The sequence below is a fragment of the Scyliorhinus canicula genome, chromosome 9 (genome assembly GCF_902713615.1).
Source record: "Scyliorhinus canicula chromosome 9, sScyCan1.1, whole genome shotgun sequence".
Taxonomy (NCBI): Eukaryota; Metazoa; Chordata; class Chondrichthyes; order Carcharhiniformes; family Scyliorhinidae; genus Scyliorhinus; species Scyliorhinus canicula.
Genome location: NC_052154.1, coordinates 38,329,762 through 38,357,284, shown reverse-complemented (window position 1 = coordinate 38,357,284; position 27,523 = coordinate 38,329,762). Strand labels below are relative to the sequence as shown.

The 27,523-nt window shown below is 46.6% G+C and overlaps 1 protein-coding gene across 3 annotated transcripts in view; it reads right to left on the bottom strand.

Moving 5' to 3' along the window:
• zcchc14 (zinc finger, CCHC domain containing 14) overlaps nucleotides 1-27,523 on the bottom strand; it is a 180,851-nt gene that overhangs the window by 41,033 nt on the left and 112,295 nt on the right. For all 3 annotated transcript variants that reach the window (XR_005461792.1, XM_038806531.1, XM_038806530.1), the window contains exons 8-9: nucleotides 22,598-22,826; nucleotides 10,774-10,865 (exon numbers count right to left, since the gene is read on the bottom strand). Coding sequence is in view for 2 of the 3 variants with exons in the window: in XM_038806531.1 (XP_038662459.1) it covers nucleotides 10,774-10,865; nucleotides 22,598-22,826 (321 nt within the window). In the remaining variant the exon portion in view is untranslated. The remainder of the gene's footprint in view (nucleotides 1-10,773; nucleotides 10,866-22,597; nucleotides 22,827-27,523) is intronic.

The window sequence follows — 27,523 nt, the reverse complement described above, 5'->3', positions numbered from 1 at the left end:
GACAATCGAGGCCTAGGGTGTACCGTGACCGGATCTCTTTCAAAGCACTGCCAGATATCACCTGCAGGAGACTCCGGTTCAGCAGGGAGACGGTCGCACATATCTGCCAGCTCGTGGCGCACCTCGCCCCACATGGAACGGGAGGAGGACACGCGATACCGGTTGCCGTCAAGGTGACGGTGGCACTTAACTTTTATGCTACCGGTTCCTTTCAGTCTCCGAGTGGGGACCTATCCAGGATATCGCAGGCTTCGGTCCACAGGTGCATCCGGGACGTGACCGACGCCCTGTTCGCCATCGCGGACCACTGCATAACCTTTCCCAAGGACTGAGGAAATCAAGAAGCACGAGCCCGTGGATTTGCCAAGGTGGCCGGGATACCGATGATCCAGGGAGTAATCGATGGTGTTCACGTCCCCACGCACCCGCCTGCAGGCAACAGGGAAGTGTTCACTAACAGGAAGGGGACATACTCCATGAACATCCAGGTGGTATACGACCCCCACATGAGGATCATGCCCGTGTGCGCAAGGTTCCCAGGGAGTGTGCATGATGCATACATTCTTGCGCAGTCGTTCATCCCTGCTATGTTTGAGGGACAGCCTCCCCCAGCTGAGGGGCTGGTTGCTGGGCGACAGGGGTTATCCACTGAGGTCTTGGCTGATGATGCCAATACGGAGGCCTCAGACCAACGCGGAGACCCTATACAATGAGGCCCATGCAGCAACCAGGGGTGTGGTTGCGCGCTGTTTTGGCCTGCTGAAAATGAGATTCAGGTGCCTGGACCGCTCCGGAGGGGCCCTGCAGTACCAGCCCGACAGAGAGTTGCTCACATTATTGTGGTCTGCTGTGCGCTGCACAACATCGCAATGCAGAGGGGAGATGTCCTGGTGGAGGAGTCGGAGGGAGAAGCCACTGGCAGTGGTACCAACGCTGAGGAGGAGGAGGTGGTGTGTCGGGCGCAGCACACAGACACGACCCGGATGCTGGTAATGTCCAGGAGGCTGCACGACGGCACCGGTGAGGACAGCGGGCACGCAACGCGTTGGTGGCTGCAAGATTCATGCATCGCATGCGACGACATCGCTGAACGCCCCCCGCGTTCCCAGTTGATAGCCCATTCCCGGGGCCAGAATAGGTCGCGATCGGGGCCGTTTCGCGCCGTCGTTGAACTCGACAGACTTCACGACGGCTACCTTGATGCGGCGCAACATCGGAGAATCGCGCCCCTGATCTCAGTCTAAAGAAGATCTTTTGTCTTCTGGATATTGTTTGGGAATTTATTAAGGATTATCTTTAGAGTAGTGTATGTTTTGGGGATTTATTGGTGTTGATAGTTGTTAAGATGTTTACTGTGGGTTTATAAAGTGTTAACTGGTTTCATAAATAAACATTGTTTTAATTTAAACGTACTGTAACTCTCTGTTGAATAACACCTGAAAGGCAGGCCCGTGTGTTCCCCATAACCACAATAAATTCAAAGTTAAGGGTCAGGTGAACTCCATGATACACTTTGGGGTTCTCTAAACCCTGGTGCTTAACACTAGTCAGAAATGATCTTGATTTGGAAGATCAAGGGGAGAGATTCTCCGTTGGCCGACGGTGAAATTGGGGCATGCGATCGAGCGGAAGATAACTCCCGACACTGAAATTGCAGCAGGTGCCAGTTCAACGCCAAATCGCGATGCTCCTCCTCCTCTAAAACGGCATCATTGCGCCACGCGCCGCACATACTGGAAACCCTGTTCTCATCCGCCTCTGATGGGCCGAGTTCCTGACAGCGCGGTCCACATGGCCTCTCAAAAAATGTAGCCTGACGTGGTGGCTGCTGAGAGAGTAAGACGGCGCAAGGGCAGTGTCCAACACCGCAATACTTCGCCGACAGTCGTGCCACTAGCTGAGGGGAGTAGTGGGGAGTGGCCAGGAGATGGGCTGTGGGATCGAGGTGGACCGCAGCTGGCAGGGCAGCCATGCGGCTGCGCATGCCGCTGACAGCCCGCTATAAACCCGGTGCCCTCTGGCTCCAGCCGATCCATCAGTTGTATGGGCGCTCCAGCATAACCTGTCGCATATTTTCGGCCGCGATCAGTGTGTGTGTGGGGGGTGTATAGTTCAAGCGCAGCTGCAGCTTGTCAGCCCTGCGAGTGTCCATTACGGACCCAGCGATTCCCGCACCATTTGTGTGTGTTCTGCTAGTTCCATGCAGCGCCGGTGCTCGCCCCTCACCGGTAGCGGAATTGGTGCGGGTTTGGCACCGATTGTTCTGACGTGGAATTTCACTGATCCTTTGTTGGTGTCAGTACTTAGACTCAGGAATGGAGAATCCAGCCCAAGATGCAGAATCATTTTGGGTGGACACAAGAGATAGCAAGGTGTTATAAGCCTACAGGAGGTCCAGGGATCTGCACCCTCAGAGTCCCTGTGGTTTCACTGGAGTATGATTTACCCAGATGAGGGAGGGGGTGTGTGTGTGTGTGTATGTGTGTGTGTGCAGGGCTACCCCTTTTCCTAGGACTCTTGGAACATAAATACCCTGGTCCAGATGTGGGCCAGGCGTGGGAGACCCTTTGGGGAGGAGGAGGTGTCAACAGTAAGGAGAATAAATGTAAACTTCTACAGTCATTGTTTCAGAGTGGTCGCTTGCTTGAGACTTAGCACAAGGGCAAGCAGTCACTGATGGGAATAGTTTGCTGGCACCTAACAATAGCTACACTGTAGGGCAGTTTCTTTTTTATTCTTTCAAAGGATGTGCACTTCGCCAGCATTCATTGGCTGTCCTTAATTGCCCTGATAAGGTGGTGGTGAGCTGCAGTCCTAAATTGCTGCAGTCTATATGGTGTACGTACACTTAGAGCTTTCTTGGAGGGAGGCTCAAGCTTTTGAGCCAACAGTGAAGGAACGGTGATATATTTCCAAGTCAGAATGGCGTGTGACTTGGAAGGGAGTTTCCAGGTGTTTTCATGTATCTGCTTCCCTTGTCCTTCTAGATGGTAGCGGCCATGGGTTTGAAGGTGATGTCTAAAGAGTCGTGTCGAGTTCCAGTAATGCATCTTGTCAATGGTACACACTGCTTCTACAGTGTTTCAGTAGTGGAGGGAGTGAATGCTTGTTTAAGGGATGGCAATCAAGCAGGCTGCTTTGTCCTGGATATCAAGCTTCTTGAGAGGTGCACTCATCCAGGCAAGGGGAAAGTCTCCTGACTTGTGCCTTGTAAATTGTGGACAGACTTTGGAGATAGGAGATTAGTTACTCACCACAGGATTCTATCCCTGACCTGCTCTTGTAGCCATAGTAATTATATAGCTAGTCCAGTTCAGTTTCTAGTCAATAGTAAACCCCGGCATGTTGATAACAGAGGATTCGTCAAGGAGTGATGGTTCGATTCGCTCTTGTTGGAGATGGTTATTGCCTGGCACTTGCATGGCAAAAATGTAACTGTCCACTTGTCAGCCCAAGCCTAGATATTGTCCAGGTCTTATTGCATTTGGAGTATAAATCAAGCAATAATTGGGGCTCAGAAGAAAGGTACTGCAATAAAATATGGGCTATTTTAATCTTCATATGGATTGGGCAGAGTAAATTGGCAAAAGTAACCTCAAGAATGTATTCAAATAGTGCATTTAGGACAATATATGTCCAGGAACCAAACAATTTTTGACCCAGTCATTTGTAATAGGACAGGATTAATTGATAATCTCATAGTTAAGGATCCTTGAAGTAAGTATGATCATAACACAATGGAATTTCACCTTCAGTTTAAGGGTGAGAAATTTTGGTTTAAGATTGTCTTAAATTTCAATAAAGGCAATGACAAAGATATGTGTTGGTTAGTGGATTGGGAAAATAGGTGAAAATGTATGATAGAGAAGCAGACATTTAAGGAGATATTTCTCAACTCAACAAAAATATGGGGCTGGAATCTCCAATTCTGGGGTGGGAACAGTGGCACAAAACGGCCACCAAATCCCCATTTTGCTGGGGGGCTAGCAGGACGGCAGCGTAGAGAACCCAGCTCTAGCTACCGATAAGCCCCGGAGAATTGCTGGGTCCATGGCCACGCATGCGCACAGCAGCGGCCTGCTTCATGGTGGAGGCCGCTCGCGGGCCTGGCCTGCAAAATAGACTCCCCACTACGGCTGGCTTGCACGTCCCGGATCCCCCCCACCACCACCCCGCAGTGCCCCCAGCCTCTATTTAAGCCCCCCCCCCCCACCCGCAGATTAGCCCTCACCTCACTGCGGCGGCGCTGGACTGAGTCCACAGCCGCCACGCCGAGTTCCCGACTCGTGTCCCACGGGGGCGGAGCATCGGGGGGGTGGGCCTCAGGTAATGGCCGGAGACCGTTGATATGTAGCGCAGCATACTCCTAAGAGTACGTTGCTTTGGAGGGGCCGGAGTATCGTGAAAGTCGATTTCGTCAGGAATTTGGATTTCGGCATTGGCAACCGGAGAATCCAGCCCATGTTCTATTATTTTTTTTAAATATAAATTTAGTGGATCCAATCATTTTTTCCAATTAAGGGGCAATTTAGCGTGGCCAATCCACCAAGCCTGCACACCTTATGGGTTGTGGGGGCGAAACCCACGCAAACACGGGGAGAATGTGCAAACTCCACACGGACAGTCCCGGAATCGAACCTGGGACCTCGGCGCCGTGAGGCAACAGGGCTAACCCACTGCGCCACCGTGCTGCCCTCCCATGTTCTATTATAACAGAACAACTCTATGAGAAGGATGAACCATCCATCATTAACTAAGGAAGTTAAGTTTGGCATCAAATTATAAGAGGTGTACAATGCTACAAAGTTTAGTGGTAGGCCACAAGATTGGTGAAGTTTTAGAAACCAGCAAAGGATGACTAAATAAAGGAAAGGAAGAAATCAGAATGTGTGTAAGCTAGCAGGAAATAGAAAAAAAAGACAGCAAGAGCTTCTACAAGTATATAAAAAGGAGTTCCGGTTGCGGCTATGACTAGCTAAGCCGCACATTTGGAAGCTCCTGCGACAAAGGTGTTTTCGGGCCAATTGGAGGGCCCCAACGGTGCTGAAAAGACGAATCCCGGTGGGGGAAGGTCCCTTGAGGAGAACTAGACCGATTTTATGGTCGGTACTCGGAGTGGAGCGGCAAGAAAAGTGGCAGCAGCTCCCCAAAAAAAGCGGGGGAAGAAAATCAAAATGGCGGCCGGCGGCGCACCGGAGGAATGGAGGAAATGGGCGGAGGAGCAGCAGGCCGCTCTCCTCCGTTTTTTCACGGAGCTGAAAGTGGAGCTCTTAGAGTCCATGAACGCGACGACCACCAGGTTGGTGGGAGCCCAGGCGACCCAAGAGGCGTCGATCAGAGAGCTGCAGCAGGAGATGACCGAGAGGGAGGAGGAGGCCACGGTCCTCGGGGCAAAGGTGGAGGTGCACGAGGCACTCCACCTGAAGTGGCAGAGCCGTTTCGAGGAGCTGGACACTCGGATGAGGAGGAAAAATTTGAGGATCCTGGGCCTAGAAGAAGGCCTGGAGGGGTCGGATCTCCCGAGATATGTTGCGGAGATGCTGAGCTCCCTGATGGGGGAAGGGGCCGGTCCTGCGCCCCTGGAGCTGGAAGAGGCATACCGGGTCATGGCCAGGAGGCCTAGGGCAAACGAGCCCCCGAGGGCGGTGCTGGTGCGGTTCCAGCGGCTATGTGATCGGGAGAAAGTCCTGAGGTGGGCAAAAAGGGAGAAAAGCAGTAAGTGGCAGAATCGACGGTAAGGGTGTACCAGGACTGGAGTGCGGAGGTGGCAAAGCGGCGGGCCCGGTTCAACCGGACGAAGGCGGTGCTACACGCGAAGAGGATCAAATTTGGAATGCTGCAGCCGGCGCGCTTGTGGGTCACCTACAAGGACCAGCATCATTATTTTGAGTCCCCAGAGGAGGCCTGGACCTTTGTACAAGAAGAAAAGCTGGACATGAACTAAAACCTGGGAGCACCGGCGGTCGTAGCCGCCTGGGTACTCTTGATTGAGCAAGTGGCCCTTATCTTTTCAGGCCAGGTCGGAGCTGGGTAACAGTTTCTTGGATTGTTTGGCTTTTCTTGAACGTTTGACTTTTTGAATATCTTGAAGGTTTCGAGTTGTTTGGTGTTTCTGTATATTTGAACTGTTGAAATTTCTATTGCGGGTCGTTTTCTTCTTATGGTGTGTTTCTTCCCGTTTCCAACTTCCCTTAGTCATTTACCCTTTTTACCCCTTTTTCTTCGGGTGTTGGGTCTTTTTTTTGTTTTTTCTTCCTTCTCTGGTTATGGTTATCTGTGGTTATTTATACTGTTTGATGGAGGGTGATGGTTAAGCACATTGTTAGTTGATAGCTATTTAATTATTTTGTTATATAAGTATGTAGTTAAGTATTTATGTATTTATTTGCCATTGGGTATTTATATTGTTAAGTTGGGAAGACGGGACGGGGGGGAGTGGGTTGATCATGCGGGTTTATCTCTGGGGTTTTAAGGGGATCCTTCACGGGCGTGGATGGGGATGGGGGGGAGTGGAAGATGGTGGGGCGGGGTGTGGCCGGGCGAAAGCGCGGGCTTTCCTCTGTTTTTCCCGCGCGCGGGATGGAGGGGAGAGGAGGGGGGAGGGGAGAAGAGTGGGGCGTGGCCAGTAATGGCGGCCTTTCCCGCGCTGGAGCGGGGTCAGAGTGGAATGACGGGGGGGAAGGCCCCTCCCCCCCCTCGAACCGGGAAGAGTCGGAGTGTGGCAGGAGCAGCCGGGTCAGCGGAGATCAGCTGACTCTCGGGAGTACGATGTTGGGCACATCGCGGCTAGGAGGGGTCCTAGCCGGGGGGGGGGGGGGGGGGGGGGGGGGGGGGGGGGGGGGGGGTTAGGGGGAGATACCGCGTTGCTGCTGGAAAGACCAGGGACGGGAAGGGGAGAGCTGGGGGGGGGGGGGAGGGGGGGGGGGGGGGGGCATCGCTATGGGAAACGGGTCAGAAAGGGGGGGATGACCCGGGGCGAGCAAGGGACAGAACATGGCTAATCGACAGGGAGCAGGGACGGGTCGCCCAGCGATCCGATTGATTACGTGGAATGTAAGGGGGATGAATGGGCCGGTTAAAAGATCAAGGGTCTTCTCGCACCTGAAGGGACTGAAGGCTGATGTAGCGATGTTGCAGGAGACTCACTTGAGGGTAGCAGATCAGGTCCGCCTGAGAAGGGGGTGGGTGGGACAGGTGTTCCACTCAGGCTTGGATGTCAAGAACCGGGGGGGTGGCGATTCTGGTGGGAAAGAGGGTGTCGTTCGTGGCGGCAGAAGTGGTGGCAGACAAGGAGGGCAGGTATGTGATGGTGAGGGGTAGGTTGCAGGGAGAGAATGTGGTGCTGGTGAATGTGTATGCCCCGAATTGGGACGACGCGGGCTTTATGAGGCGCCTGCTGGGCCTCATCCCGGGACTGGAGGCAGGGGGCCTGATCATGGGAGGGGACTTTAATACGGTGTTGGACCCTGGGCTGGATAGATCGAGTTCCAGGACGAATAGGAGGCCGGCAGCGGCAGAGGTGTTAAGGGGGTTTATGGAGCAGATGGGAGGGGTAGACCCATGGAGATTTTGTAGGCCTAGGGCGAGGGAGTATTCTTTTTTCTCCCACGTCCACAGAGTGTACTCCAGGATAGACTTTTTCGTATTGAACAGGGGGCTGATACCGAGAGTGCAGGACACGGAGTACTCGGCCATTGCGATATCGGACCATGCACCACATTGGGTGGACGTGGAATTGGGGGAGGCGCGGGATCAGCGCCCGTTGTGGCGCCTGGATGTGGGGCTGTTGGCGGACGAAGAGGTGTGCAGAAGGGTTAGAACGGGCATTGAGAACTATCTGGGTACGAACGACACGGGTGAGGTGCAGGTGGGGACGGTCTGGGAGGCCTTGAAAGCAGTGATTAGAGGAGAGCTGATCTCCATAAGGGCACACAGAGAGAGGAAGGAGAGGCAGGAAAGGGAGAGGCTGGTGGGGGAGCTCCTAGAAGTAGATAGGAAATATGCGGCGGCACCAGAGGAGGGGCTATTGAGGGAGCGGCGCAGTTTACAGGCCAGGTTCGACCTACTGACCACTAGGAAGGCGGAGACGCAGTGGAGAAGGGCGCAGGGTGCGGCGTATGAGTACGGGGAAAAGGCGAGCAGGATGCTGGCACACCAGCTTCGTAAGCGAGATGCAGCCAGAGAGATTGGGGGAGTGAGAGAGAGGGGTGGGGACGTAGTGCAGAAGGGGCAAGAGGTGAATAGGGTCTTCAGGGACTTCTACAGGGAATTGTATAGGTCTGAACCGCCGAAGAGGAGAGGCGGAATGGAGAACTTTCTCGACAAATTGAGGTTCCCAAAGGTACAGGAGGAGCTGGTAGAAGGGTTGGGGGCGCCGATAGAGCTGCAGGAGCTAATTAAAGGGATAGGCCAGATGCAGGCGGGGAAGGCGCCGGGGCCGGATGGGTTCCCGGTGGAGTTTTACAGGAAATTTGTGGACTTGGTGGGCCCAGTGCTGGTGAGAGCCTTTAATGAGGCGCGCGAGGGGGGGGTTCTGCCCCCAACAATGTCGCAGGCCCTGATCTTCTTGATTTTGAAGCGGGACAAGGACCCGGTCCAGTGCGGGTCCTACAGGCCTATCTCCCTCTTAAATGTAGATGCCAAGCTGTTAGCAAAGGTCCTGGCAACCAGGATAGAGGATTGTGTGCCAGGGGTAATCCATGAAGACCAGACGGGGTTCATGAAGGGACGCCAACTTAACACATGGCACCCCTAGAGTTAGAAGGGTCTTTTTGGAGCGGAGTAGGGATAGTGGAGGGCTGGCGTTACCCAATCTTTCAGGATATTACTGGGCGGCAAATGCATCGATGGTACGAAAGTGGATGATGGAAGGGGAGGGGGCAGCTTGGAAGCGTATGGAGAGGGCGTCCTGTGGCAACATAAGCTTAAGGGCAATGGTAACGGCACCATGGCCGCTCCCTCCCACGAGGTATACCACGAGCCCGGTGGTGGCGGCCACCCTCAAGATCTGGGGGCAGTGGAGGCGACACAGGGGGGAAGTGGGGGGTTTGATAAGGGCACCACTAAGAGGGAACCACAGATTTGCACCGGGAAATACAGGAGGGGGATTTCTGAGCTGGCAGAGGGTGGGCATTAGGCAACTGAAGGACTTGTTTATAGAGGGGAGGTTTGCGAGCTTGGGAGAGCTGGAGGAGAAATTCGGGCTCCCCCCGGGGAACACGTTCAGGTACCTCCAAGTGAAGGCATTTGCCAGACGACAGGTAGAGGGGTTTCCCGTGCTTCCCGACAGGGGGGCGAGTGATAGGGTGCTATCAGGGGTCTGGGTCGGGGAGGGGAAGATCTCGGACATTTATAAGATTATGCAGGAGGTGGAGGAGGTACCAGTAGTGGAGTTGAAAGACAAGTGGGAGGTAGAGCTGGGGGAACAGATAGAGGATGGGACATGGGCAGACGCCCTAGAGAGGGTCAACTCGTCGTCGTCATGTGCGAGACTGAGTCTCATTCAATTTAAGGTACTGCATAGAGCCCACATGACGGGGACAAGGATGAGTCGGTTTTTCGGGGGTGAAGACAGGTGTGTCAGATGTTCGGGAAGCCCTGCGAATCATGCACACATGTTTTGGGCATGTCCGGCACTGGAGGAGTTCTGGAAGGGGGTGGCAGGGACGGTGTCGAGAGTGGTGGGGTCCAGGGTCAAGCCAGGATGGGGACTTGCGATCTTCGGGGTTGGGGTGGAGCCGGGGGTACAGGAGGCGAGGGAGGCTGGAATATTAGCCTTTGCGTCCTTGGTGGCTCGGAGGAGGATCTTGATTCAGTGGAGGGACGCAAGGCCTCCAAGTGTTAACACCTGGTTAAACGACATGGCAAACTTCATCCAATTGGAAAGAATCAAATTCGCCCTGAGAGGGTCGGTGCAGGGGTTTTTCAGGCGATGGCAACCCTTCCTGGACCTCTTAGATCAGAGATAGAAACTGAGGTCGTGACAGCAGCAACCCGGGAGGGGAGGGGAGGGCGGGAGGGAGGGGGGGGGGGGGGGAGGGTGTGGGGGAGGGGAGGGGGGGGGGGAGGGGGGATAACAACGAAGGAAACACGGTATCGGTGGTGTCACGGGCAAGGCCTGCCCGAGGACACTGCCAGAAACGACAAGGTGGTCTGGCGGCCGGTTCGTAGGCGGGGGGGGGGGAGGCGGGGGGGGCGCGCGGGTAGGGGTTGGGGGGGATTCTTGTTAAGTAGGGGGGTTTGACTTTGTTTTGATATAATTCAAATGTAGGGGGGGTTAAAATGTTTGTACTCTGACAAATTTCTTCAATAAAAAGTATTTAAAAAAAAAAAGTATATAAAAAGGAAGAAAATAGCTAAAGTAAATGTTGCTCCCATAGAGGATGATACTGGGGAATTAATAGTGAGGGTGAGGAGGGAAGAATGGGGGTGACGGAGGGAGGATGGGTTGAGGAGGGGAGTTTGGAGGCGAGGGTGAGAATAGGGGTGAGGGTGAGAATGGGGGAGGGGAGGCAACAATAAAATAAAAGTTCATTCAAATAAAAATAGCAATTATGTCCTCAAGAGCAGCAACAAAAAATAAATAATATCTTACACAAATACAAAGATAGCAGTTAAAAATCACCATATCTCAAATAAACGAGGAGTGATTTGTATGTTGCCAAATTGTCAGCATAATTAGCAGAGTTGTCAATCTTTGAGTAGATTATACACAATATTCCTACAATAAATTCAAAATATGTTCTTTTAAAATCAAGCATTTTAAAACCCTACTTTTCAAGTTCTAATTGCATCTTCAATTTTTTCTTCGCTCCTAATGTGAGTGTTTCGAACTTGTTCAGGTCTTCTTCAGTTAGACTGAGGAACTACAAAAAAAAAATCTGCTATTAATCTAATTTGAAATACAAGATAAAACCAGAATTAATTTTTTTAAATATCACTTAACAGGCCATAACTGTGGCAGCAAATAAATACATCATCATGTTGCTATAACAAGGTTACTTACCAAATAGATTTACAAAAAAATCAACCTCCGAGACTGGCATTTTCTTAGGTAACACTGAGGCCCACAATTTTCACTGTCTTTAGAAGTGGTCCTTAGACGCATTAGTTATGCCTTGATTATCTACCCTGTTCTTCAAGAAAAGGTTCAATTCTCACATACAAATAATATACTGTTGTCAACTCAGAGGAGAAAGGACTTCTAGAAACTGTCTTTTTAAGAAATTAGACAGCCACAGGACCAGGTGAAGCTAGCAGTTTCCCGCTTCTATGCAGTAGCAATACGAGTCCATCCCTGTGGCCGCCTAAAATCTGCTTCCGGGTCGGCCCGATTCAGTCCTACCACTCCACAGTGCAAACTGGGGCTAACGGGGTCCTTTAAATGGATCTGCCTAATTGGAAAATTTCCTGCTTTGAGCCCCCCACCTCAGTAGCAAAAATCCAGACCAGTGAGTTAGTCCAGACAGCTGAACAGAGGTAATGAGTCTCTTCTTTCCCCTCATGGAGAGCCCCGTCCTACGTCAGTCAGAAGCTGGTCATGCAGCTGAAAGGAACCATTTATTCCCTCATTAAACTGGTGATTCAGATGGGATGGCGGGGCACCATAGATGGGGCGTACCGTGAAGGGCAGAAAAAAAAAATCTTCCAGCCTCTGGGAGAAAGGCTAGAACTGTATTGGGGTTTGATATTGTGACAAGAGAGTAAAAAAAATAAATAAAGAGGCTTTGAAACCAATAACATAATTGTCAACCAAGCTCAGATCTGGCAACTCGACATAAGCCATGGATCAAAAACAAACACCACTCTTGTGTATGGTTCAAAATCACATTGGTAGGTACATCTACCAACCGAGACGATGTGTGCGAGTCTCAAGCCGCATTGTGCTTTTTCTTGAGCGCAAAGCGGCCGGAGAATGCCAGGAAAGGCCTCCAGCGAGCCTCCGCGCTTCCCAGGATTCTCCAAAGTCCCAGGAGATGTCGGAGTCGGGAGCCATAGCCCCCGGCCCCCACCCCAAAAAAAGTGAGCAAGTGTCATTGAATAGCAGTGGGGTACTAGCTGAAACTCTGAAAAATGCGCCACAAATTAACTTAGAAATTTTGGGGTAAATCACAATGCACCTCATTGTCCTGAAGGCAAGTTGGGTGGGTTTGTTGGGAGGCAAAGGGTGTTGGAGGGTGGAAAGAAAAAGCCTTGCTGGTATCTGAAGCAGGGCTATAATAATTGGGATTATTAGCACGAGTTAATAACCTCAGATTCATAATATATTATTATAATAGCAGAAGGCACTACTGCGGTTTTCTTTGTACCTCAGATTCTAAGCTTTATATTCATGGTCATGTGCTTTTCTGATGGATGGTTAGGCCTGGACTGGGGGCTTGAGATTGGAGATTTGATACCATTGGATATGAGTGAAGGGTGGGGGTGGGGGGCACGCAGGGGAGAAGAGGTGGGACAGCCTTTATCGATAAAGGATTTATGCAATAAGGTCAGGTGGGTAAAGTTGCTCGAGATCCTATTTAGTTCTCTTGTCTTACATATACAGTCTGCCATTACCTGTCTGGTTAATTTGAGTAGCTGTTTTTCACCACCGTTATTGATTTGGTATTGATATCAGAGGGGAGTTTTGTTTTCCGAGTCTTCCTTAGACTCAGGGGGCGGTGCCAGGGAATTGCAAACATGCATACTTGTTCAAAAAGGGTGTAAAGAAAAGCCCAGCAACTACAGACCAGTTAGTTTAACTTTAGTGGTGGGAAAACTTCAAGAAACAATAATTTGAGACAAATTGAATAGTCGCATGGACAAATGTGGGTTTATTAAAGAAAGTCAGCATGGATTTCTGAAGGGAAAAATCATGTTTAATCAACTTGCTGGAGATTTATTTGCAGATGTAACAGGGACGGTTGTTGAGGACAATGCAGTTGACATGGTGTACGTGCATTTCCAAAAAACATTTGATACTGTACCAGACAACATCCTTGTGAGCAATGTTATAGCTCATGGAATAAAATGGACTGTTGTAACATGGATATGGAATTGGCTGAGTGACAGGAAACAGAGTAGTGATTAATGAATGTTTTTCGGGTTCTACCCCCTCAAACTGCCTGCTCATCCTCACTTCACAAGATGCGCCCGGTGTACCACCATTAGCTGCATCAAACTCCGCCTCGCGGCATTCACCCTCCGCAGCACCTCACACCACAATCCCTCTTCTAACACCATCCCCAGCTCCTGCTCCCACTTGACCTTCAGAGACACCAGGGGCTGGATTCTCCATTATTGGGACTATGTCCCCCACGCTGGCGTCAAAATGGTGGAGTTTCACGCCAGAAAAACTGGTGTGAAAGGAGCACTAATTCCTAGCCCTGCAGGGGGCTAGCAAGGTCCCCGGAGTAGATCTTGCAGCTTTTGCTGCAGATACAGGCCCCCACACGTCCGGGTCGGAGGCTGGGCATGTGCACGGCGGCCCATGCTCCATGGTGGACTCGGACCGCGGTGCTGGACCCAGAAAAGAAACCCCCGATCAGCCGTGCGCCCGACCCTCAACGCCCGCACAAGCATTTACCGGCCGCCTAGAAGGCTCCCCGCCCTCCTATCGGCCCGCTGCCAACCACGGCGGCCGCAGACTGAGTCCGTAGCCGCCATGCGTGTATCCCTACCGCTGGAGCACGCCATCGGGTCTTCGACCAGTTGGGGGCGGAGAATGGAGAAGCGGGCCTCTGGCAAAGGCCCAGGTAGGTCCCAGGCGGCGCGGCGTACTCCCCGAGTATGCCGCTTTTTGGGGTCCGTAGAATTGGGGAACTGGCGCCGGTCCTGATTCCTTGCGGGAAAATGGATTCTCCGCCCACGCGCCGGTTGAGATTTCGGCGCTCGCCGAAATGACCCCACCCTCCAACCCCATCACCGACAACACCTCCTCCAGCAACGAGGATAAAGTTTCTACTGGGAAAGTTGGAAAGACCTTTTTTGCAAAGTCCCACACCTACATGTACCTAAAACCCCCTCAAATGGGAACCCAAACTTAATCCCCCAACTCCCCCAAACTTGTGAACTGTCCTTCCAAAATAAAGTCCTTCATCTTCATCGCCCCTCTTTCCTCCCATCTCCGAAATCTCCCATCCATCTTCTCAGGTTCAAACCCATGGTTCCCTGGGTTCGGCCTCAACCTTGAGCCTGCCCCTAACCTAAAGTGCTGCCGAAATTGCCTCCATATTTTCAGCGTGGCCATCACCACAGGACACGGGACCTGTGCTTTTCCTGACATACATTAATAACTCAGACTTTGGTGTGCGGGACACAATTTCAAAGTCTGCAGATGATAAGAAACTTTAAAGCATCGTGAATGGTAAGGAAGGTATTATAGAAATCAAAACAACTTAGAAATGTTGGTGGAATGGGCAGACAGGATCTGCTGATGTTCACCTGTTCACTGCAGAGACATATGAAATGATTAATTTTGGTACAAAGAACATGGACAGACAATATAGAACATAGAACAGTACAGCACAGAACAGGCCCTTCGGCCCTCAATGTTGTGCCGAGCCATGATCACCCTACTCAAACCCACGTATCCACCCTATGCCCGTAACCCAACAACCCCCCCCCCCCCCCCCCCCTTAACCTTACTTTAATTAGGACACTACGGGCAATTTAGCATGGCCAATCCACCTAACCCGCACATCTTTGGACTGTGGGAGGAAACCGGAGCACCCGGAGGAAACCCACGCACGCAGGGGGAGGACGTGCAGACTCCACACAGACAGTGACCCAGCCGGGAACCGAACCTGGGACACTGGAGCTGTGAAACATTTATGCTAACCACCATGCTACCCTGCTGCCCTTAAAATAATATAAAATAAAGGACAAAATTCTAAAGGGAGTGCAGGTGCAGAGGGACCTGGGTGTATATGTGCATAAGTTACTGAAGGTAACAGGACATGTTGGGAGTATGGTTAACAAAGCATACAGTATCCTTTATTATTACGGGCACAGAGTACAGGAGTGAGGAGGTAACGTTGTACTTGCAGAAGATACTGGTTCAGCCTCAGTTGAAGTACTGCTTCCAGTTCTGGGCGCCGTATTCTAAGGAGGATGTGAAGGCACTGGAGAATTTGATCAAGGCATTCAAAATCATAAGCAGTCTGACAAAATAGATAGGAATAAACTGTTCCAACTTGTGAAAGAATCAAGAACAAGTGAGCACAGATTTAAGTAATCGGTAAAAGAAGCAAACATGACATGAGGAAAACTTTTCACGTAGTGAGTGGTTAAGGTCTGGAATACATGGAGTGTGGTGGAGGCAGGTTCATTAGAGGTATTCAAAATGGATTTGGACTGTTATTTGAAGAGGGAAATGTGTACGGCTATGGGGAGACGGCAAAGAATGTCACTAAGTGAACTGCTCAGAGACCTTGTGCAGATACGACAGGCTGAATGGCCTCATTGTGCACTGTAACATTTGTATGTTTCTGAAATAGATCCGCAATTTTCATCCAGTCCAACAAAATGTGTACAGAACAAGTCTGAAATAAGCACTGCACTTGTTACTTCTGATTCATTTACTGTTAAGCCAATAACAGATGGGGTGAAGCAGACCGTGGGTAACTAATAATAATAATAATCTTTGTTGTCACAAGTAGGCTTACATTAACACTGCAATGAAGTTACTGTAAAAAGCCCCTAGTCACCACATTCCGGCACCTGTTCAGTCCACAGAGGGAAAATTCAGAATGTCCAAATTACCTAACAGCATGTCTTTCAGGACCTATGGGAGGAAACCAGAGCACCCGGAGGAAAACCCACGCAGACACAGAGAGAACGTGCAGACTCCACACAGACAGTGACCCAAGCCAGGAATCGTACCTGGGACCCTGGAGCTGTGAAGCAATAGTGCTACTCACTATGCTACCGTGCTGCCCGCAGAAAGTCCCACATAAGAGATTAGCGTGTAAAATTAAAGCGCACAGGATTAGACGTAGTATATTGAGATAGTAAAAAACTGGTTGGTAGACAGGAAACAAAGAGTAGGAATTAACTGGTCTTTTTCAAATTGGCAGGCAGTGACTAGTGGGGTACCGCAGGGATCGGTGCTGGGACCCCATCTATCCCAAAATGCTTGTTGTGGTCCAGCCAGATTTGGTGATGGATGACTAAATGATTTGTGTCCAGATATGCTCAAGTCTATGCCACTTGAACTTGTGGCTGGGGAGGAATATGGCCCATGCCAAGGGAAAATAAGATGTGTAAGATTGAAGGCAAGGGCATTAATGATAAAGATGAGCAACAGTTGAATAGATCAAAGATCAAGGTTGGCATAAATATTGTGGTGAATGGAAGGTCACAGACAAGGAATATTACATTGAAAGTGCCTGGAGCAGAAAAATATGGAATTAAAAGTGGGTAGAGTGAAGCAGGTGATGAAGGAAACAAAAAGCGATGATAAATGGTAATAGCTGCAATTGACGCCATGGGAGAACCGAAGGTTTCAGGATGGCAACAGAAATTACTGTGAATATTGATATATGAGTGTTTATGTGGAAGAGATTGAGGGAGCAGAGCAGAGCCGTGAAATCAAAAGGCAAGGACAAAGTGAATTGAGACTAGATTTAAATCACTGAGGATGAGGGGTTTCTCAGTGCAGATGTAGAGGGAGGATGACATGACTTGGGGAAGGCAACAAAGATTGAAGATCTTAAAAGTGAAGAAATGGGTGGAATCTTGAGGTGTTTGAAAAAATGTCCAAATAAGTATGAGTCCATCTGATTTCCAAGTCAATGATCATATGCATCATGTACCTTATTAAGCTATGTGATGATATCTGAGAGTGCTGTTTACATTGTTGTGTTCTGTAGCCTTGTCTTTGCAATGATTCATACAGAACTGCTGGTGACTTAACCTAGAATGATTTATTGATATACACATGGTAAGGTAACAATCAGAATTCTATACCGACTAAGTTACTGATTGAGTTACATAGATTCTCTTGGAACTAACCCTTATGTGCGACTGTCCTGGACTACACTTATAACCTTATGACGATAGCCGGATGACACATTATCAATGTCTGACACCACCTGCTGGTGGAGGGTCACATTGCCGAGAATATGCAATATTATTCACAGGCATATCACCACATCCCCCTTCCTTTGGAGATATTGATCTTTATATCCAAACATGATTAATATCTTTACTTTACACGTGTGGTTTATGTATAAACAGATTTAACTAATGCGTCCATAGACATGATATGCCTGTTAGGTGTGTGTCCCTTCGAGGCACAATGATCTCACGGGACAGCCCCGCTGTCCGAGCTCTTATCAGCTTTTTTTGCTCCGTATTCTATTGATAATGTTTTTTGAAGGCATGTATCCTTGTTGGCCATACCTACGTCACCAGCTTTTTTTTTTTGCGTTTCTTTACATGACGCTCTTTGCTGCTGCTGCGTCATTGTGTATTCTCTGTTTCACTACTGGATCCCATGTAAATTTAGGACTTCATAATTTCTTCTTTGCACAAGGTGCTATTTAAGCAGGAATGCACAAATATTAAATATAAGATCTGGATAATTTTTAATGCAACTATCAGTTTGAAACTTCCTTCTTCTGAGGATTGAAGAATTGTTTGATGGTGAAGGTGTGAATAAGAAGCATAGCTTTACAGAAATACAGAAACAGCGACTGGACTTTTGGTTTAATTTGTACTGGAAATGAAAATATACCTCAAAATGTAGTGTGTAATTTGTGTACAACTAATGTCCAATGAATCTTTGGCACCCTCCAAATTACAGAGATTTTTAACTACAAAGCATGAAATATATACGGACATGCAATCTTTGTTTTAAGCAAAAAGCTAAGGAACTGGCCAGTATGAGACTGGTCAGTATGAAGACAGTAATGAAATTCATAACTCTTGCTGATAACATTGGAGTTTCATTCTACATAGTTGCACAGAAAATTGCTAAAGCAAAAAACCCATACACGATTGCTGAAGAGTTGTTAATGCCATGTGCCACTGAAATATTATGGGAAATATTCAGATAGCAGAAGGCCAACAAACTGAAAACAAATAACATTGTAAAAGATGGATCCAATCAACGGGAGAAGGAACAATTTTGCAGTGTGTTGATTGAAGTGTTGGATGATTTAATGAGCTTGACAAATTGCATTGGGGCTTGCGCCAATGGGGGTTGCAGCAGTGATGGTAAGAATTGGAGTGGCAGGGTATAGATCCAGTTGTCATGATCCACGTAGGTACCAACAACACAGGTAGAACACGGATAGAAGTTCTGCTAAGGAAGTATGAACAGCTAGGAGTTAAATTGAAAAGCAGAACCAAAAAGATAATAATCTCTGCATTACTATTGGAGGCTCGAGCGAATTGTCATATGGTCAATAAGATTAAGGAGATAAATGAGCGGCTCAAAGATTAGTGCGGGGGGGAATGTATTTGAATTCTTCGGACATTGGCACCAGCACTGGAGAAGATGGGACCTATTCCTATGGGACGGTCTTCATCTGAATCATGCTGGGACCAGAGTCCTGGTGAATCGCATAACTAGGGCTCCAGGAAAATCAAAGTTAAAGGAGAAGGTAGAAGTGCAGGCTAACGAGGAGGACTTTAAACTAGTCAAAGGAGCCAAGGGCTCAGGAGAGGTCAGTAACATTTCCAGACCACATAACAGAACAGAGAGTACAGAAGGTGGCAGGAATCTAACTTCAGGCACAGCAATAAAGGTGATAAATATGAGAAGGGAGGTGATCAATGCAGGACTGAAAGCGTTGTACCTAAATGCATGCAGTATACGGAACAAGGTAAATGAGCTTGGTATGCACATTGAAATTGGCCAGTACAATGTTGTGGGCATCACAAGAGACGTGGTTGCAAGGGGATCAGGGCTGGAATCTAAATATCCAAGGATATGTGTCCCATCGAAAGGACAGGCAGATGGGCAAAGGAGGCGATGTTGCATTGTTAGTAAAGAATGAAGTTAAGAAGGCATAGAATCTGAGTTGGTAGAGTTGAGGAATTGCAAAGATAAAAAGACCCTGCTAGGAGTTATGTACAGGCCCTCGAGCAGTAGTCAGGAAATAAACCAGGAGATAGAAAAGGCATACAAGAAAGGCAATATTACAATAACCTTGGGGGACTTCAATATTCAGGTGGACTGGGAAAATCAGGTTGCTAGTGGATCTCAAGAAAACAATTTTTTGTAATGTTGAAGAGATGTATTTTGGAGAAACTTGTGACAGAGCCTATGAGGAACACACAATTCTGGATTTGGTGATGTGTAGTGAGGTAGACTTGATTAGAGAACTTCAGGTGAAGGAACCCTTAGGGGGTAGTGACCACAATATGATAGAATTTACCCTGCAGTTTGAGAGGAAGAAGCTAGAATCAGATGTAATGGTATTACTAACTACAAAGACACGAGGGAGGAGCTGGCCAGATTGAAAGGGGAGCCCAGCAGGAAAGACAGTGGAACAGCAATGGCAGGTGATTTTGGGGTTATTCGGGAGGCAGGGGGTGGCACGGTGGTGCAGTGGTTAGCACTGCTGCCTCACAACACTGAGGACCCAGGTTCGATCCCGGCACCGAATCACTGTCCATGTGGAGTTTGCACATTCTCCCCTGATTGTGTGGATCTCACCCCCACAACCCAAAGATGTGCAGGGTAGGTGAATTGGCCATGCTAAATTGCCCCTTAATTGAAAAAAAAAAGAATTGGGTACTCTAAATTTATTTTTAAAAAAGGTTAACTTGCAGGTTCAGTCGGCAGTTAGGAAGGCAAATGCAATGTTAGCATTCATGTCAAGAAGACTAGAATACAAGAGCAGGGCTGTACCTCTGAGGCTACATAAGGCTCTGGTCAGACCCCATTTGGAGTATGGTGAGCAGTTCTGGGCCCCGTATTGAAGGAAGGATGTAATGGCCTTGGAAAGGGTCCAGAGGAGGTTCACAGGAATGATCCCTGGAATGAAGAGCGTTTCATATGAGGGGTGGTTGAGGACTCTGGGTCTCTACTCATTGGAGTTTAGAAGGATGAGGGGGGGGATCTTATTGAAACTTACAAGATACTGCGAGGCCTGGATAGAGTGGATGTGGAGAGGATTTTTCCACTGATAGGAAAAACTGAAACCCGAGGCCACAGCCTCAGACTGAAGGGATGATTCTTTAAAACAGAGATGAGAAGCAATTTCTTCAGCCAGAGGGTGGTGAATCTGTGGAATTCCTTGACACAGAAGGCTGTGGATGCCAAATCATTGAGTGTCTTTATGACACAGATAGATAGGTTCTTGATTAATAAGAGGATTAGGGGTTATCGGGAGAAGGCAAGAGAATGGGGATGAGAAAAATATTAGCCATAATTGAATGGCGGAGCAGACTCTATGGGCCGAGTGGCCTAATTTTGTTCCTATATCTAATGGTTATGGTTGTAATTCCAGTGCTTAATTGTACAGCTATTTTTTTATACAGAAAGAATACTCTGTTACAGGGGTCCCAGATTTTTTAAATATATAATGCAGGACATGATCGCGGAAACAAAAGGTTGAGAACCAAGTGTAAACGAGAGATGGCAGTACCAAAATGGCCATGAGCAGAACAACCATTTTTTACTTAACTTTATAATATACAGAAGCCAAAACAAATTCCCTCTTTTGCATAGCTTAAACAAAGATGAAACAGCAATATCAACTTTATTAATTCAGGTATTTTTTAAATTATGATGTAACAGGCTAAGGTACTTAATTTAACTGAAAAGTCACGTTTGATCTTAAATATACTTCAGCATAGTGCTGTCCAGGTTTAGGTTCTTGGGCATAAAATCAAAACTGCTGGAGGCTCAATTTTCATCAAAACAACAAAGAATTGTCCTTTCCACTGCAAGTCACTTTCATTTGAAGATATACTTATTTTCTCTCAGACCATCTGATTTGTCTAGCCTGAGAATAATATGGCTATGGCATTGATCTTCTCAGCCTTCACTTTCTCCACATACAGAAATGAACTGAAATCCTAACATTTGCAGTAGGAGCCAAATACTGAACATGCAAGACAGCTAAACACAAAACCAACTTCTAATGGAGCTCATTATCAATAACTTTAGGATATTTAAAGTTGATTATTACTGACATGGTCACCAAAATCTGATCCCCACCCCCTTACGCTAAGTTCCCCAATCTTTTCCTGACTAAAATCACAGTACTCACACTTAGTCCAGTCTTTCATGTTTTCTTCAATTTAGGACATCCTTGTAGGCCCGCAGCTGCCACTACAGAGTTCTGGCTGCTGGGATAGCTCAACTGCTGGCCAATCAGATTGGCTGCTAGCTCTCGAGAACGGAACTTCCTTTACAAGGGGTGGAAGTCCCATAATTACCTCGTTAAGGTTGTCCCCAGCTAATTAAAATGCCAGGCAGCCAATGGAAAAGCACAGAGATCTCAAAGGCTTATGTGCTGGGGGTGGGAACAGAGATAGGGAGGAGTCAGACCATGGAGTTATTTGAAACAAGGCTGAGAATATTTTCAGAAACTCCACACAAGATTCTGGAGTACTCCAAACCATGGTTGAAACAGACAAGCAAATTATATCATGAAGTACGCCAACCAGGAAAAGAAAATATTATACAAGTGAAGAGGGCAATCAGTAGAGTACCACACTGTCTTAATTCAATATTATTACAATTATGCAGCTTTTCCTTGAGGCTTTTTCCTGTCTGGTTGATTCCCTGCAACTAAAAAGTTTTTTAAAAACCCTCTATATTTGAGCTTCCATCTCACTGAGGAAGCTTCAGTCCAATCCACATCCAACAACTGGCTCAGAAAACTTTGCTCACATCTCGACAGCTGTGACAAATTCCATCACAGCAGCTGAGACAATTCGCAACATTCTAAAACAATCAAATCACAATATTCTCAAAGAAAATCAATTCTCTCATCTCCCAGTGTTAACGGATCCTTTAAAAACTCCCGGATCGGTTCCACAACTTTGCCAAAAACTATTCAATTCTTTCTTGAACAATACAGTGTATACCAAGATTTGTTGAAATCTGTCCATTAGTTTTTGAGATCTATTGTTGACAAACAAACGGACTACAAACAAGGACAAAAACATCATCTCTGCCCACTTTCAATGGGAGAGGTAAAAGGTCCTGAAGATAGGGTGGCGCGGCGGCGCAGTGTTAGCACTGCTGCCTCAAGGTGCCAAGGACTCGGGTTCGATCCCGGCCTAGGGTCACTGTCCGTGTGGAGTTTGCATTCTCCCCATGTCTGCGTGGGTCTCATCCCCATAATCCAAAAATGTGCAGAGTAGGTGGATTGGCCACACTAAACTGTCCCTTAATTGGGATTTTTAAAAAAAAGAGAGCCCTGAAGAATACTGATTCTTTTAGCACACATTTGTTTAAGCTGTTTTAGATTCTGGGACTATACACAAAAAGTGCACAAATTCTCTCTCATTATATTTTGGGCCCCGATAACAATGTACAGTACGATGCAAGTAATAATTTTTTCTCCATGTACAAACACAAGGCTTTAAGCCATTCAACATTTTCCTTTTCCAAAAGGGCCAACCATTTAAATTCAACCAAGTGCAAACATACCTTATCCATTGTAAGTTGCTTAAAAACAGGATAGTACTTATGCAGACGCAACTTTTTAAGCCAGTCGAGAATACCAATTTGTTCTGGATTCTGGGGACTTAAGCTTTCAGCCTGTGGCCAAATGACTGAAGCAGAGCTCCCACTGACTGAATGCGAGTATGAAGAAGCGGAGACTGATGGCTGCAGTGTGTTGTAAGAACACTGGATGCTGGCTACGCCACATATTGGCCTGCAAAAAAATCAAAAATTCAATTGGATTTAGCACATAAAACACAAAACAGACAAGCTATCAGAGAATTTCACGGTGGCATTCCTCTTGCAATTGACCAGACAACTAGTGTTTGGAAACAAGGCAGACTGTTCTATCTCTACCTTATCCTAAATATCAATGTGTCAATTCAGAACATAAACATTCATTCCATAATCCATTGAACAGTACATTTTGATTGAAATTGTGCCGCCTTTTGAGTGACAACTTTGTTATTGGACATCTGATCCAGCCTTCAACAGAGAATCTGTGGAATATGTGAGTGGGTGAGCAACAGCCAAATTAAAAACCAACGTAAACCAGGAGGCATAAATTATATTTAAATCATGTCCAGAAACCAAAATAATAAGACGGAAAGACAAATTGGATTGAGAGTGTAAGATAGACGAGAGATAGAAAAAAAAGGAAGTTCTAAAAATATCCAACACTAATTACATGTAATGCCTCAAATTTGTAAAATTCAATTTTCAGTACAAGAGAGATAATTTGACTAATTATCACGTATTCCACCATTATAAATTCACTTATACCCGAATGGGGTAGCTCAACCTTTGACTGCTATATTTAGTGGGTACCTTGTAGGTCAGTACTGCAAACCCATGCCCTTACAAGGGTTTCGATGTGGAATTTATTGGCAAGGTACTGCGACAATGCAGTCTGTTGAGGAGCAGGGTAACTTGGACAGTAATTTCCAGATTTTGAATATCTCTATCAAAGCTCCTCTAAACCTTCTTTTCTTCAAATAAAAAAAGGCTCAATTTCTCCAATCTGTCTTTATAACTGAATTTCCTTATCCCTGGAACCATTCGGGAGGATTTTTTTTAATTTAAAAAAAAAACTTTTGCGTAATACATTTAGAGTACCAAATTTTATTTCAATTAAGAGACAATTTAGTGTGGCCAATCCACCTACCCGGCATATCTTTGGGTTGTGGGGGTGAGACCTACGCAGACACGAGGAGAATGTGCAAAATCCACACAGACAGTGACCCAGAGGGCCGGGATCGAACCTGGTTCCTCAGCGCCATAGGCAGCAGTGCTAACCACTGTGTCATCGTGCCATCCCATTCTGGAGGATCTTTACTGCATTCTCTCATGCCTTCACATCCTTCCTAAAGTGTGGCGTCCAGGATTGAACACAATATTCTAACTGAAAATTACCTCATGACTTCTATAAATTTAACATAATCTCTTTGTTCTTGTACTCTATTCCCCAATTAATAAAGCCTAGGATACTGAATGCTATTTTAGCCATGCTCACAACCTGTCCTGCACCTTCAATGACATGTGCACATTTTCACCCAGGTCCTTATGCAACTAATTAATAAATAATTAATCAAATTAATAAAACATAACTACTTAGGAAACAAAAAACATCTCGCAGAAAAATATCTATTTGCTCTCCGAGGAATAAGAGGGTAAAATAATTTTGGAACCATAATTCTTTAACATGAAATTTTTAGGTAGAGCTTCAGATGAGAGTTATGAATAATGCCTTAACTTAAAGCCAAACAAAATGACATGGGGGAAATTTATATCACACCCTAGAGCAGGTGATTAAAACATTTTCAAAGGCCAATCCAATCTGCCCAATTGCTATTTTAATTACATCATCAATTTGTGTGTTTATATAGCACTTCTATTGGAATAAAATATCCTGAAGCATTTCATAGGGGCATTACAGAACAAAATTCATATAAGACATTATAATAATAAAAATCTTTATTGTCACAAGTAGGCTTACATTTACATTGCAGTGAAGTTACTGTGAAACGCCCCGAGGGCAGGTAACCAAACGTTTGATCGAAGAAATAGTTAAGGGGGAGGGGCATTAAGATATTTTGAGGCCTCCAATTTAACAATTTCAAATTTTACCACCTGCATAGCAGGTTTCCCAGTGACTGGAAAACTGGTAAATGAAGAAGGACATGAAGGACCATATCCATTAGCCTTTATTGCATTACTCGAGTTAGGAGGTGCAGAAATGTAGGTCTCCAGTCTACCAAAGTTTAACTTGCTGTATTGGTGGAACAGGGGCACGTCTGAAACTATCTTATGCTTAAGAAATTCAAAATTGCAAAAAGACAAGGGCACAGTTTTAAACGGACTGCACAAATTTCTATGAAAAACATTAAAATCTCACTATGGAATTGAGGATCAATCCAAAGGCTTATCTATGGAAATCATTCAAAATCTTTCATACCCTGTTTGCTTTTCAATCTAGAACAACACAAGCTTCCATGGACATTACATGAACTTCAAAAAGAGGGTGTCGAGTGCTTTTAATTAAAAAAACGTTTTCAAAAGGAGCAAGAACACAGAATGTTACCAATTTTGGTTATAAACTAATTAGACTTAAAAATAAAATAAATAATGTTTGTTTGGATTTTAAACCTTCAAAATAGAATATTAGTTGATGGCATGAGTATGACCACTAGTGAAACCAAAAATGCAGAAATCTGTTCCTTTTGCGGTAGAACTCTCGTTGTTTGAGTAAGACTGAGTTATAAGTTATTTTCTCACCTTTTGTGGTTGCCCTCAGGGACAATAGGATTCTGATCCAAGATCAGTAAGTATTGCCGTAGAACTGGCAGCTCATATTATCATTGTTGGTGCTCGAGGTACCTTTGCAGCTGCACCAGCTTTGGCCTTTCTCTGGTCATATCAGATGTTTGGGGTAGGTGCATCATGAAACATATTGAACATCAGTGCCCGTCTCCATGTGAGATGGTTGGCTGCAGTGTTTTCCCAAAAGGGGTATGCAATGGAGAAGCTAGTCAGGCTCTTTCTTTGGCTGCACTTATGTAGTTTGCACCAACAACCTTGGTGTCATTTGCTCTGATAAGGCTCATCATAGAAAATCTGCTTACGTATTCTCTAATCATCCATGTGGGGACATGGCCTGGCTATCTCAGTTGAATTTCCTGAAAGGGGGGGGGCAGCATGGTGGCGCAGTGGTTAGCATGCTGCGTCACGGTGCTGAGGACCTGGATCACTGCCCGTGAGGAGTTTCACATTCTCCCAGTGTCTGCGTGGGTCTCACCCCCACAACCCAAAATCATGTGCAGGGTAGTTGCATTGGCCACACCAAATTGATTCTTAATTGAAAAAAAGAATTGGGTACATTAAATTTATTTTAAAAAATAATTTTCTGAAGGGTGTTCTCCATGTTGTTGAGCCCAGCACAATCAAGGGCCTTGGTTGCTTGTGATTTTCTCTACTTGGGTGTCTTTAGTGGAAGGGTTCCAGGACTTCTATATGCTGCCTATGGCAGACCCAGGAGTCTGCACCATACAGGAGGTTGGAAGGACAATGGCCTGGTGGTGTTTGACTTTAATCTTCAGCTCAGTGTCATTCTGCTTCCAGATACAATCATGGGGTTAGCTGTAGGCAGAAACCTGCTTCCTGGATGTGTGCATGGATATCTCTATCAATAGCTACATCTCCACCTGTCAAGGTATAAGAATTTTTCTACAGCCATCTGGTGCCATCAACTGGTGATAGTACTGTGTGTCTGGTGTTGGTGGAAACATAAAGCTTTAGTCTTAAAGACAATGATTTGGTGACCAAAAAATTTGACATCATTTGAGAATCTGCTACTGTGGACTTAAATCAATAGCCAGTCTGTCCCGCTAAAGCTACAAGGCAAAATAGATTACAGGCCTGCATCAAGTTTTCACCGCAGGGAAAAAACTGTATAAGTGAACTCTTGAAATCATAAAGTCTATCCTACTTTTATAATCACATCTTTTATTGACTGTGTGTACATCTGTATGAGCATGGTGTAGTTGTGTATAATCGGGTGTAAACATTTATCTTTCTTTTAAAACCAGAAAACTTGTAATTTGTCTTCTTGGACAAAAACAATTCTTTTAAAAACATGTTATTTTCAGTCAGTCGAGAAGTGGCAACGAAAATGGAATCACCCCATTCATCTCACCCCGTCTGTAACACTATGAATAGCATATCTAGGTCCTAATGTTGCTCTCCGTACCTTTTTGTAGATGTCTTGCTACAAACACCCTATTGGCTGTCCCACGATAGCCTTAACACACATTCCAGGAGGACATCGTCTACGAGACTGATGAATAAATGGTTTAATAAGACCCTTGTGAAAATCAATCCTGCAAATGAGAGAAGACTTATTCCCTGATAGTTTTCAGATACATTTTTGGATCCTTTTCAATTCTAGATGCTGATTATGTTGACGTCCTTGAGATCCTGTGGAATATTTCCTGATCAAAGAAACTCTTGAAGACACCTGTAAGTTACACTTCCCAAACTCCGTTGTAATGCCGTCTAGGCCAAGGACGTTACCTTGATTGGTTGATTTGGTTGCCTTTTTCACTTCTTCAGTGAAAGAAATATGTTTTGTTTCTTAGGCAACTGCTCAATATGATGCAGTGAATCTGCTGGGATCTGGGAGTCTCTATTGAGATGCTGAGCACAGAACAAGGCCATTCAGACCCGCTGACTCTCCGTGGACAAATCCAATCAGTCATAGTACCCTGTTCTATCCCCATAGCCTCCCAAGACCTCGTCCAATTTCATTTTGGTTTTGGTTTCATAGATCATAGAATTTACAGTGCAGAAGGAGGCCATTCAGCCCATCGAGTCTGCACCGGCTCTTGGAAAGAGCACCCTACCCAAGGTCAACAC